The following is a 15708-nucleotide window of genomic DNA, read 5'->3' as shown; positions in this document are numbered from 1 at the left end:
TTCCGGTCTTCCTCACTCCCCTTTCCCATTTTTTTCCTTTCTCTGGGGTTGGGGTGTTTCACATCTATAAATGGCCCGTCTTCTTTGCTTCCGGTAATGGACTCGTCCGGGGGTGGGCAGGACACCCCTTCGACGAGTCCATTAATGGACTCTTCCAGGGGGTGTCCTGCCCACCCCCGGACGAGTCCATTCGATTTAGTGAAAATTGAACTCTCAATTTCGGATGCATTTGACCTTGTTTGACATTTTTTGACATTGCTTGACCTCCAACGTGGCCTTGAATTAGTTCAGGTTACCGCCACCAGGGGTGTTTTTAGCCTTGTTGCAAACTCTGGTGATTTTGGACTAAGATGTCGACAGTCTAGTTCAACCTTGTTGATTCCCTTATGATGCTATCTTCGAGCTCGTTCATTTCAATCCCCTGTGCGTTCCCCTTTGCGTTTCGCATTTTCTTCTTTCTCGGGGAGGGGGGTATTTCTCATCTATAAATGGCCAGTCTTCTTTGCTTCCGATAATGGACTCGTCCGGGGGTGGAAAGCACACCCCTTGGACGAGTCCATTATTAGACTCTTCCAGGGGGCGTCCTTCCCACCCCCGGACGAGTCCATTCGATTTAGTGAAAATTGAACTCCCAATTTCGGATGCATTTGACCTTGTTTGACATCGTTTGACCTTGTCTGGCATTGCTTGACCTCCACCGTGGCCTTGAATTAGTTCATGTTACCTCCACCAGGGGTGTTTCTAGCTTTGTTGCAGACTATGTGGATTTTAGACCAAAATGTCCGAGTCCAATCGATTTACTGAAGATTGAGCTCGATTTCGGATCCATTTGACACTGCTTGACCCCCCCAACGTGGCCTTGAACTAGTTCATGTCACCACCACCAGGGGTGCATTCTGTTTTGTTGCAGACTGGATTTTACACCGAAGTGTCGACAGTCTATAGTTCCCTATAGTTGATTCCCTATGCTCTCTTCACCTTTAAATCTGTCTTTTGCAGTTATGTGTACTAATGAGCAGGATATTTTATTAAATACTGCACAGCAACTGTCGTCATTTGCTTTTATTTTAAGAAATGAATTGCTTTTATTTACATTGCGCTGTAATTTTCATGACAACAATGGTAGTCTTCGTTCTTGTTTCTGTAACGTGTGGTGTCTTCCTCTGACACTTCCAATTTCACTGGCGATCGGAGGCCCCTTTTCCCGAGTCCCGGATCGTCTACAAAGAATGACAAGGTTCAGCTCAATCAGTTCTATCTGAGTGCACATTTTTTCGCTGAGAACGGTAAAGCCAATGCTTACCATTTTTCTACTCAGACTTTAATCGCAGTGCGAAATTAGTACCAAACAAAGATCTTCGATTTTTGGACCTAAAGAACTTTTTCCCATTCTCAGCGAAAAAATAAAAGTGCTCAATTCGACCCACAATCAGGCAAAGCTACTCAGTAGGAACTGCGCTTTAATCTAAGCGCGAAATTGGTACCAAGCAAAGACCTTCGATTTTTGGACCTAAAAAACACCAAGGTTAGGCTTACCTTTTAGCGCGAAATTGATACCAAGCAAAGACCTTCGATTTTTAGACCTAAAAAGAGCTAGGGGTTAGTTAGGCTTACCTTTTTTCCCATTCTCAGCGAAAAAATAAAAGTGCTCAATTCGAACCACGATCAGGCATAGCTACTCAGTAGGAACTGCGCTTTAATGTAAAATTGCGCATGCTGTGCATGCTTAATTACGCATCATCTCTTTCTTTCTTTCTTTCTTTTTTTCGAGCTAGCTTGGAAAATAAAATGGAGGTGAAGCTGAGTATAGCTCAATACAATTTTAGTTCAATCTGAATCCATTCCACTGAATGACATTTTCGCTGAAAATGGAGGTAAGTGGCAGGGATGATATCACGCTGGTCTCTTGATGTGAGCTTGGATTCATCTGCAAAATAGACAGGAGGCCCTGCTAGAGTTGCATACACTCGCTATAAGAACTTCTCTTTTCTGAAAATGGCGAAACTTGCGTTGGGTAGCTCTGTTACTCGTTCATGTCATGTCAGCTGTACATTCGTGACTGAACTATGTACTTCCTGACGCCCATGCAGCTCCACGTGGCCTATGAACGACTTGAAAATTAGTCCAAGGGTGAGGTGAAACCCTGCAAGGCTCTCGATTATCGAAGCCATCCATACGACGTCACGTCACATTCGTAGAACAAAAGAAAGCTATCTTGACGTAGGCGCGCTCTTACGAAATTGATAACTATCGGGACGTCATAATCTGCTATAAAAAACACAGCAGGCGCTTTATCTCTGTCGAGCTCCTATGCTAGTGTGCCACAGGTGTCCTGAGTTCTGCTGACGGTTCACTGACTACCATGAAGGGGATCTTAGTGCTGTGTGGTCTTCTGTTGCCAGGTATTTTTATAAGTCTCTGCTTGCAGCATGCTTGTTTTACAACGGGCCGTACAGTTCCTACTTTACAGTTTAGCAAGGGCTAAAAATGTTTTCGCGGAGCTTGTCTTCCAGCTTTCCTCTACTAGAGCTCCCGGGCACAGTTTTCAGGGTGTTACTCGTATGGTTATTGAGGGAGTTCATCGCCCATACGGCCAGCAAGAATGGAGGACTTGATGTGATGATTATATTGTTTGATTGATTGTATTAGTTAACTGTCACTAACGAAATCGTCATAAAAGTTTTATATATTATTTTAAATCAAGCGATGCCCCGATCAGTCACAAAAATTAATCCTTATATATAGTACCTTGCCCCCCATACCTTGGTAGCGGGCCGATTAAATGATCGACTATAGACGAGTAGCTACACTGATCGACGTGTTAGTCTTTGGAAGTGACTTTATGTGCGGTTTGCTGTTTGTCTCTGGTAAAGAGATAGATGGGAACAACACGGGCGAGAGAAATTCTCGTGGGAATTGGCTGCTGAGCCCTTGAACCGCAACGTCGAAGACACCTTGCAGTCGCGAACATTATAATACTTAGCGTGCAATACGGGCCGACTGGCTGATGGAGTTTGGCAGCACATCATTGAGATGTAAATGAACAACGAATCATTAGTGAAACAACAAAAGAAAGAAAAAAAAACATGAATAAAATAATCGCAGCCGGCAGGATTCGAACCTGCGCGGGGAAACCCCAATGGATTTCAAGTCCATCGCCTTAACCACTCGGCCACGACTGCACGTCGATTCGGGCTGCTACTGATGCACCACATACCATAAATAGGGGAAAGAAGACTTCCTAGCTCGGCGCTCGGCCCTGGGGGATCCCCACGCTTGGAGGAGTTGGGAGGAGCCCTCGTTCAACAGCTTTGGCAATGCATTGGGCTGCGCGTGCAGGAAGCGCTGCCAAGCCTATTGAAACGGATTATAGTGATTCCCCCTCATGGCTTAGCGAGCGTACGTAGGGGTGAGAGCGGGTGCGGGTATACCCTCGGTTACCCGCAGATACCGAGCACGTTTGCGATTAGCGGGTAAAAATTCAGCGCTGCTGCGGGAAAATTGGGGGCAAAATGCGGGTATTCTCGCAATGCATCAGCGGGTGCGCAAACTCAATGTGGGTCATCAAGAACCATTTGCGATTTGATTATGCATCTTAATGTTGAAATGCCATTCATAATGAATCTGTATTGTAATGTACTGTGTTCTAACGTAATAACATGTACAAATAAAACGGGAAAGCTATGCACAGATGTCACCATTGTGCCACGATTATTTCCGTGTCTAAGAAAAATTCCTTAAGTGGAACCTTCACCAACCATACCCCCCCCCCCCCTTGAAAGCTCGGCACCCCCCTGCTGTTACTATATGACTCTAAAAACAGAAACTAACTGTCAATGACTATCTTTTCAGCACAAAATAGGCGAATAAACAAATAAATCCATAGCATTAAAACTTTTTGGAGCCGTAGCGCTCAGACAGTTCCGCCGTAGCGCACTACGTTGTCTGTTTCGTTAGTCACATTGGAGCTCGTAGGCATTGTCTTTCATGCTGCCGCCCCTTCCTGAAGATCTTTCCTCGTTCTTCTCGTAAGTCCGGAAGGAGTTATCCCATACACAATAAAGTTGTTGTTGCTTGACTGTCATTATGGATGATATCGTTCTGCTTTATGAGTCGTTTCGGAGCTTTGCTGCTCATTGCGAGTACAAATTCAGTGATGCTGCAGGTTGCGCGCGAGTGCGGGTGCACCCGCGCTGCGTCTCGGGCAGTGCGCCGACATATACATACCTGCATTTGATTGACACTCCGCGGGTTGAGGTTACGACTTGCGAGTGCGGGTCAGAGGTGGATCCAGATCCTCATTTTGTGCGATTACTTTGTCGAAGCGCATAACTGGGGAGAGGAGAGAGTGAAAAGTAGTGTTTTTTTTAATCCCCTCCCTATTCATCAGCCATTGAACATTCTTTTACCGAAAGTTTGTTATCTTACACTCTTAGACATCGCACTTATGCAATGTCTGATAGCAGTATTGTACTGCGACTTCCTCTCTCATGTTCAACAAGTGATTGTCTATAGGTGATTATTTCGTTGTTGATTGTTCGTAAATGTGCGTTTTTCAAAAACGATTGTGTGACTTGGTCTGCTCATTGGCCGGGTGACAACGCAGCTCTTCACCTGTGTCGGCGGGGCGTTGGGGAAATCCCCTGGTTCATCAAACCACGTGACACACATCCGAACTACAACGTTGGCGAGTGCCCTCATTGGTCTGCGCGTCGAAGTTCACGTGGTTTAGCAGACGACAGAACCCAAAGACGCAAGTGACTAAAGCCGCTAGATTCCTGGCACTCATGTTCGTGTGCCAACGGCCACGTGATCCAGCTCGGGCGCCGACCTAGCAATTTCCAAGCATAGGCCGTGTTGCCACGAAATGACCACCCGAATAGACATGAACCTGTTTGTAAACAAATGACGTCATAGTGTTCGACAGGGCCACGTACCAGTTTGGTAGAGTTGAACTACTCTCGAAGCTAGGGGCGAAGAAGGTCGGTCTAGAGGGGATTACGATGGTCTCTGAAAAGGACGCGACCTTCGGTCTTACTTTTCTATATGAGGCAGTGAACAAGTGCCCATTCGTGGAACCCAGCCCTCCCCTTCCGAATTGTTTCGGCTTCCAACGAATGGGCCAACGTCATGATGACGTTTCTCTGGAGAGATCTATTCGCCACTATAAGTACTCAGACGTCGCCATATACCAGCCGCTCTTTCGGCCTTATTGGACCATCGTCAGCAGTGCACAGACCACGGACTGCCTGCTCATGCCTGCGCACTGCTGACGATGACGCAATAGTGAGGTTTAGTAAAACGTATAATAAATAAATCGTAATAATAATTATTAAGTAATAAATATACAAATTAAATCCATATACATAATAATAAAACGGCGTACGTAAGGGATAGCGTACGTTATATTTAAAATCACTGATAAGTCCAACGTACGGCGACGTTTTAGTACTTATTAACACATTCCATAAATGTTCCGCCATGTCAACATGAACAGCAACCTATTGCTCCATTTCTTTGCTCAGTGCATGCAGCTGCATGTGACACGGCGCACGAAGATTAGATAAAAAGTTCCAAGAAACAATGCTGCTTTGTTCCGCTTTGTGACAAGTGCGTGCATTTCACAATGAATGAAATCAGAGAAATGGCGAAGCAGTTTCTAAAACCGTTGTGGTGGTGATGAACTGGTGGAACTGTGGAACTGTGCTTGCCATAGTCATAAAACATTTTCAGAGAAACGATTTCTCGCGCCATTCAGACTCCAAAATCTCGAAATTTGTCGAACAAAGGGAAAGAGTAAGAAGATGGTGTAATTATAATGCCAGCCGTATTAAAATAATTAAATAAAATGTATACTGATGATGATGATGATGATGATAGGAGAATAAAATGGAGATGTGTGCCCGCTCACTGCGGCACAAGCTGCTCCAGGTCTAGTAAAGAAGAAAGAAACTAAAAACGTCTAAAAAGACGCGACCAGTGAGCACTGCGCATCCCGACGATGAATCGCCCCGGAGCAGATTCGTCGCAGTCGAACGCGAAACCCTCACCAATATCATTCACCATATACTGTAGAAGTGTTTTTTTCCGCGTGGAAAATATTTTCGCGTTTTCGAGCAGAGCTGCTTTAAGGATTGATTCGCGAGAACTTAAATTCGCGACACAGGTTTCCGGGAGTGCTTTGCTCTTGCATATCGTGACGTCGTCAATACTCGGGCATACTTCGGCACGTACTAAGACATCCGTTGTTCACGTGGATTGCGGCATTCTAGGTCTATTCCTTTCTTCTCTTCACAGAGATTGGAGGAAAGGTCCTGTCAAATGGCCTTTAGGGACCCTGTAGGAGGCCATAGTACTGGCCGTGTGCAAGTTAGCCAGTTTATTTTAGCAGTTCGTATTAATTATCACTCGGGGCACTGACCAGTTCGGTTGAGATGTGGTACTATCATTCAAGCTGGTTTTGAGAATGCGGGGAAGGGCATGTTCTGGCTTCGTGGTATAGTGGTATATTGCATGTATAGTGCAAAGCGTTTATAGGAGTAACAAAAGCATGATGAATTTTCATTTCTTTTCATCTTGCCTGATGGGATAAAACAATGTTCTGCGCTTGCTTAAACTGCCTATACATGGAATAGAAAGTATCAGGTAGTCGCGGTATAGCGTCGAACGCCGAACGATTTTCGCCCTCATATGGCCAGAGTTATTCGCGGGAACTTAAATTCGCGATTTTGGAGGTGTGCGCGAAAAACGCGAAAAATAATTCCGCGCGAAAAAACCCACTTCTACAGTATGTCTCCTTGTATTTCAGTGTGCTGCCAAGGCCGAGGGCTCGCTTCCCTCGACTCGGTTGAAGCTTGTAACCACGGTGTGACCAGTAACTTGAGCCAAGCGTACCTGCGAAGTCCCCGTTACGACATTGACCCCGAAGCAGCACCCTTGCAGAGGCGGTGCTCTTGGACAATCGTATCCACAAAACCCGAAAAGGTTTGACATTGCGCGAGAGCTCTTCATATACCTGTACCGTGTACAGTGAACCCTCGTTAATATGACCCCCGATAATCTGACATACGCGCTTTACGACCATACTCCTGGGAAACGATGCAGTGAAACCTCTGCAAATCCCCCCGTTAATATGACAATTCCGCATTATGACCAACATTTTCGGGAGCGACCATGGTCATAATAGCGAGGGTTCACTGTTCTACATGGAAACCGTAAGGGGAGTAGCTAGAAGAAAAGATGGGAGAGAGAGGAATAGGGGAAAGCAAATAATTTGTAATGGGGACGATACCCTCTCCCAACGTCAAGTCCATGATGAATGCGGCTACGGCCAACAGCACCTAGACAGAGAAAGCCTGCTCACTCGTCGCCGTGACGTAACACCTAGGAGTCAGCCAATAAGGAACATGTTTTCAACTGCCGTAGCCAAACGCGAACGTGCTTTCAGCGGTCGTAGCCATGGAGACGAGCCACCGACAGCCGCATAGGCAGCCATTGTCGTCTGCGAGTAGTGAACGAACGTCTCCGCGTACTAAATGGGAAAAAAAAATATATAAAATAAAGCGCAAAACGGTTCCATATCTTTCTCGAGACAAATTTTCTGGAGAGCGTGTTGCACTTTTAGTCTATACAGGTTCAAGTTTGCGAGTCCTTGAATTTGCAGAGCGGCGAATTGCTGTAGCAGACGAATTCTGACTATATGTGTGTCCACGTAGCGAAGGAGAGAGAGGAGGCATTAAGCAGGAATTCTGTGTCTAGGTGGCGCTGCTACGGCCCTTAGACGCCCCCAGCACACAGAGTCGGCATTCATGATATCCAATCCAAGCCAAGTTGTGGTTTTCCTTTGGGTTCCATAAGGGGGTATCCCGAAATGCCATCATTAAGAATCCGCCGTTTAAAATCCCATATGTTCAAAATCCCAAACGGCGCTCTAACGTAGCGTTGCGCGAGTGCCCAGCTGTGGGGATCCTTCCCCAACCACGTGGTGAACAAGTAACTAACGTAACCATGTTTCACCATTTCTGCTGCTCTGATGTGGCCCGCCATGCTGAGCCTAACGGTCGCCAAAGACCTGGCTTTTATTCATGACAATGACTTCTGCTTATGTCAAAATCACGTAATAGTGCAAGGTTTTGCCAGGAATGTGTATTACTCAACACTGTCACTCCGCCATTGTTCATATCACAGCTTGAATTTAGAAATATGGGATTTTAAACTGTGGGATATCGTGGCATACCCGCTCTATGTGACAAGTGTATGCGTCTTGTCATCTCTCCTCGCGAAAAAGTGACTTGTGTCCGCGTTCCCCCCCCCCCCCCCCCCGCTATCACCAGCTACCGTGTCTATACCGTGGCGGCTGAGTTGTTGAGATGTCCCTATTCGCAACGTCGGTCTCTACGTATTGCGAGAGCTCTATGGTGTCAAAGACCACGTGTGCTATTCTGGACTGTTGCAGGTGGTGAAATTATCTAGCGAGTTTTTCGTGCTCAGCTGCAAGAATAACTACACTCTGGACGTGTATGACGGAGTGAACAGCACGGCACAGCCCATTGGCAGATTCTGCGGTGGGGCCTTTCCTTCTGACGTGGTTTCATCGGGCCCGGCGTTGCACGTAGAGTTTGAGTACGAATACCTGACGTCTCACCAGGGCTTCATGCTCTTCTTCAGCGTGGAGCTTCCGGACGGTACATATATTGCCTTCTCTCTCCTTCGTCTCCTCTCTCTCTCTCTCTCTCTCTCTTCGGCTGCGCACTAACTTTCTTGTGATAGTTACAGATGTCCCGAATACAGTGTATTATACTACTATATGCATAGAATATATATATGCATCATCATCACAGATTGTTGGCAATGAAATCATTTGCAAAGCAGAGGAAGACGATGAAGCGATTAAGCCCCCAGGACAGAGACAGAAACACATTCACATTTTTCAAAAATTTTCTCCACGGTTAGTTCTCTGGGGATTCTCGTTAGGGTTAGGGGATTCTCGTTAGGTGCATTTTGGGGCCCATTAACGATGTAGTGAGTAGTAGAAGTGTACTATGGTTATTTACACTGTCTGCCATAAAATTCTTATAAAACAGGAAACTATGGCACCACTTACGAGGTCAGTGCATCTGTCTAGCCGATTTCTGGTTCTATACTGCTAGCAGTTTGTATATAGGACTGCCTTCCTGAGCAGAAGTCAGCAGACATCGAGTGGCAAACCTTGATTCTAGCTGGAGGGGGTGGGGGGGGGGAGGGTTAACGTGTCCCGTGATCAGATGACTACCTAGTTGGCTACGTATTTTAATTGGTTTCATTTCACTAAGACGTGGTGGATAGCTGGTCATAACCCGTAACTCCTCGATTTCTAGTGGAGTGTCCTTCCGAGCTACTGACTTGTCGCAATCGAAAGCATTGCTTCAAGAAAGAGTCGCAGTGTGACGGGATCGATGACTGTCAAGATGGCACGGACGAGGAAGACTGCGGTACGTATTTCCATTCTAACTACATTCTATACTCGACTTGTTAGATCTCCCGTGGATGAAGTCCGCTGTCCTCTGCTCCTCTAGATAAGCCAAAGGACGCACCAGAAACCAAGTGTGGTCTACGTCCTTCCACGCCTCCGGTGGACCGTATTGTCGGAGGCCAAGTTGCCAGACCTGGTTCCTGGCCATGGATCGCAATGCTGAGGGTTCCAGAGACCGAGCCGTACGGCTTCCAATGCGCTGCAACCCTTATCGCACCGGAGTGGCTCGTTACGGCGGCACATTGTTTCAGAGAGTACGTTAGATGATTTTGTGTGAGTGCTTATGGGAAGGTAATCGGGTTAATCCGGTATACGGCGAGCGTTGTATAGTTGCATGAGGCACCTGTTGGTGCAATTGCGCCCCTTATAGCAATGACCTGAAGCTGCGAATTGTCTTTCGTCTGCAGCTTCAGGGACTCAGAGGACTGGTCTGTGAGCCTTAACCGGTACGGTAGTTTGCTGCAAGAGGATGACGCAGTCGTCAGATACGTACGCAAGATCATTGTTCATCCAGACTACAATGGGTTCAAGCCCTGGAATGTGAGTCATTATTACAACCTAACCTGGGAAGTGTCCGTCTTTTGTGTAAATATCAATACAATCCGCACACAACGTGTCGAATAAGAATTTTTTTATCACGACATTTAAATTCATTTTACTACGCGAACTGCCTTGAGACAACACCACCACCAACAGCAATAGATGATGACGATGAAATGGGGGTGTTTCACCGCGGTGGTGTGGTACCCTAGCCCTTTGCATGTGGAACATTATGTGAAGATGATGAAGTAAGGATGAAAATACGAGAAAGAATTAAAGGCCAAAGGCCATTGCTCTGAGGTAGAAGAAGAAGAAGAAAGAATTAAAGCGTCTGGAGCAATCCAGTGGACGACATGAACAGGTGAAGAACCCGACGATGGAGCACAGGATCTTCATAGGGGCCGATGAGTGGAGCTAAATCGAGCGGCCTCCTTGCTGATACGGGCAAGCTCATCACACAGTGGGCAACAAGTACCGACCGCACTTAGTGTAAAAATGCGATCCAATGATATTGCCTGTCTGACTGTCGGCGACTGTAACACTACGGACCAGGGACAGAAAACAAGAAGGAACAGAGTTATGTGTGTCCTGCCTTTCTTGTTTTCTATCCCTAGTTTCGTCGCCAACAGTCAGTCATGTAACAACCTGTCCCATCTTTTTATATATATTCCTGTTGGACCAAAACCCACTGACGCATACAAAAATCCTAATGAAGCGTATACTATGAGCCCACTGCCTTGGACATCGACGGGTCCTCTACACCTGTAAGTTCATCGTCCGCCCTCGTTGTTCCATGGGTCCAAGTATTTCACTGATATCGCCTGGCACACTGCACTTCCTCTACGTCCGCAGAGCTTTACGCCATCTTGTCGTTCCTGCGGTCTCTGCGCGAGGCTCCGCGAATGGGGGTTGTGTACACGGACTCCAGGGCAGCCTTGCAGTGCATAGAGATCATGGGTGCGTGAGGTACATCCTCAGCGAGGTTTAGCATCTGTGCGACGTCACTTAATCACTTTTCAGTGGATCGCATGCAGGTCACTGTGGACTAAGCGGAAATGTAGAGGCTGGCAGAGTGGCTGCTGCTGCCAGACAATGACAGGCGGTGATACCGAATGTGTTGAGCCGTGGTGACAGGAGGGCATTCTTGTCGGCGATGATACAACCAATGGCGACGCAACAATATCGCCGGGACATTACAAATAGGTCCTTGTTGCACGCCGTAGATCCAACTTTGTCGTTTTTCCTCTCAGGCCGTTTGCCCCGCTGTCTCTCCTCCCTTCTGCATCGACTTAGCCTCAATGTGGCTTTCACCCCGCAGTTCAGACACAGACTAGGGTACGCTTCAACCAGCTCGCGTTCCAATTGCAGCATGGTGGCAAGCATCCAACACGTCCTCATCGACTGCCCTCTATACAGTTCGGAAATAGCAATGCTCCAGTCCCAACTGACCCGTATAAACAACAAGCCGCTCAGCCTTGCCGCAGTCTTGGGTCCTTGTTCTAACCCTGTGCAGCACCGTCGACGCCTCCCCTCATTCTATCTGTTCTTGATGTCTACCAGCCTGCTTGAACTCCTCTGACCTCAGAGCTTTTGCCATGAATGCGGAGATGTGATCTTCACAGCGCTACATCTCCGGTGGCCGACCGGATGAACTACCATCCCCATCAGTTACGACGCACCCGCGTGTGTGATATCTCATTTGCGTGTGTCATGTGTGCGTGCGAGTATGTATGCCTCATCTTTTTCATCGTCATCCCACTCATATATTAACCCACATGCACTGAGATATGGTACCGCAATAGAACTCTTTCTGTTTGTAAACAAATGACGTCATAGTGTTCGATAGCGCCACCAATTTGGTAGAGTTGAACTACGCTCGAAGCTAGAGGCGAACAAGGTCGCACCCGAAAGCCACGATCTTTAGGGTGTAGAGGACGATGGTAGTCCTCTACATGAGTCCTGACCGGCGATGATGGAATGTCCCAGGGGGCAGATGGACGTGACCTCACGCTAGGACGGTGCCGGTAGAACTGGCTGCCAGGCGCAGTAGCGCGCGGCAGCAGAGGCGCGTCGTCGTCCACGGGCCGCCACATCACTCCCCCCCTCAGACGCGGAGCGGTGCATGCGGTTGAGGTCCGCGTCGATACCATGAAGAGGAGAATGAGGACAACTCGTGGATGGTGGACGACTCTACAGGGCTTGTGCATGTGGCTGTTGATGCAGCAGCAGCGGGATGGCGGGAACAAGAGCGCTGCGATCCGGGCGGGTTCCAGTGATGAGACGCGAATGCTGAGTGCTTGACTGCTTGGATGCGCTTGAGTAATTGCTGATTTTGTTGGGCGGTGCTTGTAGCTGATTGTTGCTGGGTGAGTGCGTTGCTGAGTGGGCGACAGTACCGCGACCGGTACGTAAGCGTGGATGTCGTTTGTCGTCAGAGAATTGTGCCTGGGAGGACCATCATGAAGCAGGTGGAGGCCGAAAACAACTTGCTCTGATCTCCCTGCGGGTCCCCAGTGGAACTGGCGTCCCGGTGCGACTTTCCTGCCAGAAGGTGGTTCGCCGCTGGTTTGCCGAAATATTTAGGATGGTGAATGGCCGAATTACGCCGTACATGGTGTTCGTTGTTCGGGTCACCAAATGTAGAGAAACACCATCGTCCTCTACAAAGGGATTACGATGGCCCCTGAAAGGTACGCGACGTTCCGTCTTACTTTTCTTTCAATAGGAAACAGCGAACAAGTGCCCATTCTTGGAACCCAGCCCTCCCCTTCCGATTTGTTTCGGTTTCAGTCCGTCTACCAACGTCATGATGACGTTTCTCGGGTCTATTGTTGCGGCGAATCACATCATCCCATGGTCATTCATGTAGTAGTTGTTGTTGTTGTCCTAATGAAGCTGCGGCAACTTCGCCACTCATCCTATGACAGTCACCGTGGTATAGGGAGTATCCCGATTGAGGATACTGAGGGGCGCTCGCACGTTTTCGGTGGTTCTGCGACACTATCCCATTCCCAGAGCAAGACGTACTGTACACCGCTTCCTCTTCTGTACCACCATCGTCTTTCCCCCTCTCTTTCACCTTTCCTTTCCCCCTCCCCTTGGCGCACCGAGTCTCCACCCTTGGGCAGGCTGACCGCACCTTCCCCAAGCATCCCCCCCCCCATCCCCCAATGAAGCAGTATACTGAAGAACAATTTCTTCCTCCTTCCGGATGACTATAACGGTGACTATTACCAATTATGCCCTCCGAAAGAGGACACCCCTGGTGGGACGTGTACTGCTTGCACAGAAATCCTGACTTGGGCACGTCCACCATTCCAGGAAATTTAGTGTTGGGGAGGAGCGCAAATGGCGTAGTAGGTCGTGGTCCTAATTTTCCTTTTTTTCCTCCGGATCAGCACACGACACCATGGCTCTGGCGAAAGCAGCACGATCTCGCATTGGTCCAGATGAACGCTCCTGTCAACACATCAGAGTTTGTCCGAACCATATGTCTTCCGAAACCCGATTTCGACCCAACGGCGGGACTGAGTTGTATGGCGGCTGGGTGGGGCGTCACACTGAACGGTACGTAGTACCTGCTTTGCCCTGTACGGCTTTGATGACGGCTGCTTCGTTACAGACGAGGAAAGCAGGGAATTCCTACGCGAAGTCGCTCTTCCTGTGATCACCCGGGACGTCTGCCAGGAACAGCTTCCGGAATATACCATCGCAGAGAGCATGATCTGTGCAGGGCACGAAGATGGTGGACGCGATACCTGCTCTGTAAGTGTACCACTACCCTTAAGGGTCCAAGACAGTTCATTTGTACGGTACTTTGGGTTGTGGGTTAGGTTCCATCGCGTTGTTCACCTTCGGGGGTGCGCAAGATTTTCAACTCAGGTGGGGGGAGGGATGGGGGGGGGGGAGGGCTGAGGTTCTGTAAGAATAATAATGGTACCGTGATGCTACACGTAAAGTTTGTCTGCCCAGTATGGCGACATGTTGCACGTGCCGCAGGGTAGTACTGCGGATAATTTAGACCACCTGGGGTTCTGGATGATTTAGACCACCGGATAATAAGACCACCTGGGGTTCTGGATAATTTAGACCACCGGATAATTTAGACCACCTGGGGTTCTGGATAATTTAAACCACCGGATAATTTAGACCACCTGGGGTGCGCCGGAAATCTCCGACACACGGTGCTGGAAGCAATGTTTACCCTCCCCCAGACATTCTGTAAGAGGTGTGTGACACACGCACTTACTGACTTTTGGAGTTTGTGGTGGTGGTGGTGATAGTGGGGTTATGAGTTCTCCATCCTTAATCTCAGTTTTGTTAACTTTAAAAAGAAGAAAGCGGAAGACTTAGACTAAAAACATGTTCATCACAATTATGCAGCGCTTAGTACATGTGTTGAACTTTTCAGGGTGACAGCGGAGGTCCTCTGATGTACGAGGCAGAAGAGGGTTGGACTTTAGCCGGTGTCGTGTCGACGGGGAGTGGTTGTGCGCACGCCAAGAAGCCAGGCGTTCTCTCTTCTATTGCCTACTACGTACCTTGGATACTGGAAGTCGTTGAAGGGGGCGTTACTGCCAATACCGTGTAGAGCGGACGATATATCAGAGCCAACATTTTGCTCCAAGCAACGGGCAGTCAAAACAGAAAATTAAGACTGGCCGCAGCGCATTCTGCCAAGCGCGTTTATCTCCTTGCGGGGTCCTACTTATCTTCTTCTTATCACGTTGTATAATACCGTCCATCTTCCGATCTTAATTGATCTTCAGGCACCGGCTCTCGTTTCGGTGCCATTGTAACTTCTTCCGTCTTCTGCTTCTCCCTCTACAACTGTGTTACGTACGGACAACACGACTTCACGTGTTGGTGAGCCCTATGAAGCCTTCAGGAGTATATTATACGTAAATTATTTATTATTGTCTACCGATCTGAAACATTTAGCATATTTATGCAATTTCTATAGACAGTCCCTGTTTTATGTAATATAGGAATAACGACGAAGAAACCCAGATTACTATTGTGATACGGAGAAATCAAATTATCTCCGCTATGTGATATCTCGAATAAAATGTGGCAAAACTCGAGTTTTCTTTATGCTGTCTTCATAGATTAAATACACGAGCAGTACGGCGACATTTCAGGGTATCGATGCATGATTAGATTATACGGACACGTAGCATGCACGATAACGCGCGAATGAGCATTTATATACGGTGCAGGAAAAACCCAACAACGTGATATAACAAGAAATCCAGAACGAACTTGTTTCTATCAATTGCGTGTGAGCCGAAAAAGCGGTGACTTATCCCGCTTAGAGCGCAATCAATCAGTATGATTGATCGATTACATCGCGAGAGGAGTAAATCGATTAAGGACAATATTAACCGCTCGTGCTGCGCATGCGTGGCGTGTCCTCAACCCGAATCACGTACGCAGTGACGTTCGCGTGAACTAATTGCACAGCGCTGGGGTAATTGGATCGAGTATTACTTGCATAAAACCAGTTCAGCAAGCAGTCTGTTCCTGCTACACCACTGAATCCTTTTCCTGTTATATATCGCGGTATACATATACCGATAATGAGATTTTGTTTTAATAGGAGAAACAATAAACTAAACCTTAAAAATTAAAAAAAAAAAAGAAACTCTCGGCAGGTC

General features: G+C 47.7%; 1 protein-coding gene and 1 non-coding gene across 2 annotated transcripts; one reads left to right on the top strand and one right to left on the bottom strand.

The window, feature by feature from the left end:
- Nucleotides 1–2293: 2293 nt before the first annotated feature.
- Nucleotides 2294–15135, top strand: LOC135390877 (plasma kallikrein-like). The gene is made up of 9 exons (XM_064620829.1): nt 2294–2402; nt 6809–6984; nt 8456–8684; nt 9357–9470; nt 9555–9765; nt 9919–10051; nt 13450–13618; nt 13674–13816; nt 14463–15135. Exons 1-9 carry the CDS (start codon nt 2363–2365, stop codon nt 14640–14642), a joined length of 1395 nt encoding a protein of 464 aa, XP_064476899.1. The 5' UTR covers nt 2294–2362; the 3' UTR covers nt 14643–15135.
- Trnas-uga (transfer RNA serine (anticodon UGA)) lies at nt 3101–3182 on the bottom strand. Its single transcript has one exon. It is a non-coding gene; the product is annotated as a tRNA-Ser (tRNA).
- Nucleotides 15136–15708: the final 573 nt, after the last annotated feature.

Source organism: Ornithodoros turicata, chromosome 4, assembly GCF_037126465.1.
Source record: "Ornithodoros turicata isolate Travis chromosome 4, ASM3712646v1, whole genome shotgun sequence".
Taxonomy (NCBI): Eukaryota; Metazoa; Arthropoda; class Arachnida; order Ixodida; family Argasidae; genus Ornithodoros; species Ornithodoros turicata.
Note: the sequence above shows the minus strand (reverse complement) of the source record. Positions and strands in the feature narration are given on the sequence as shown.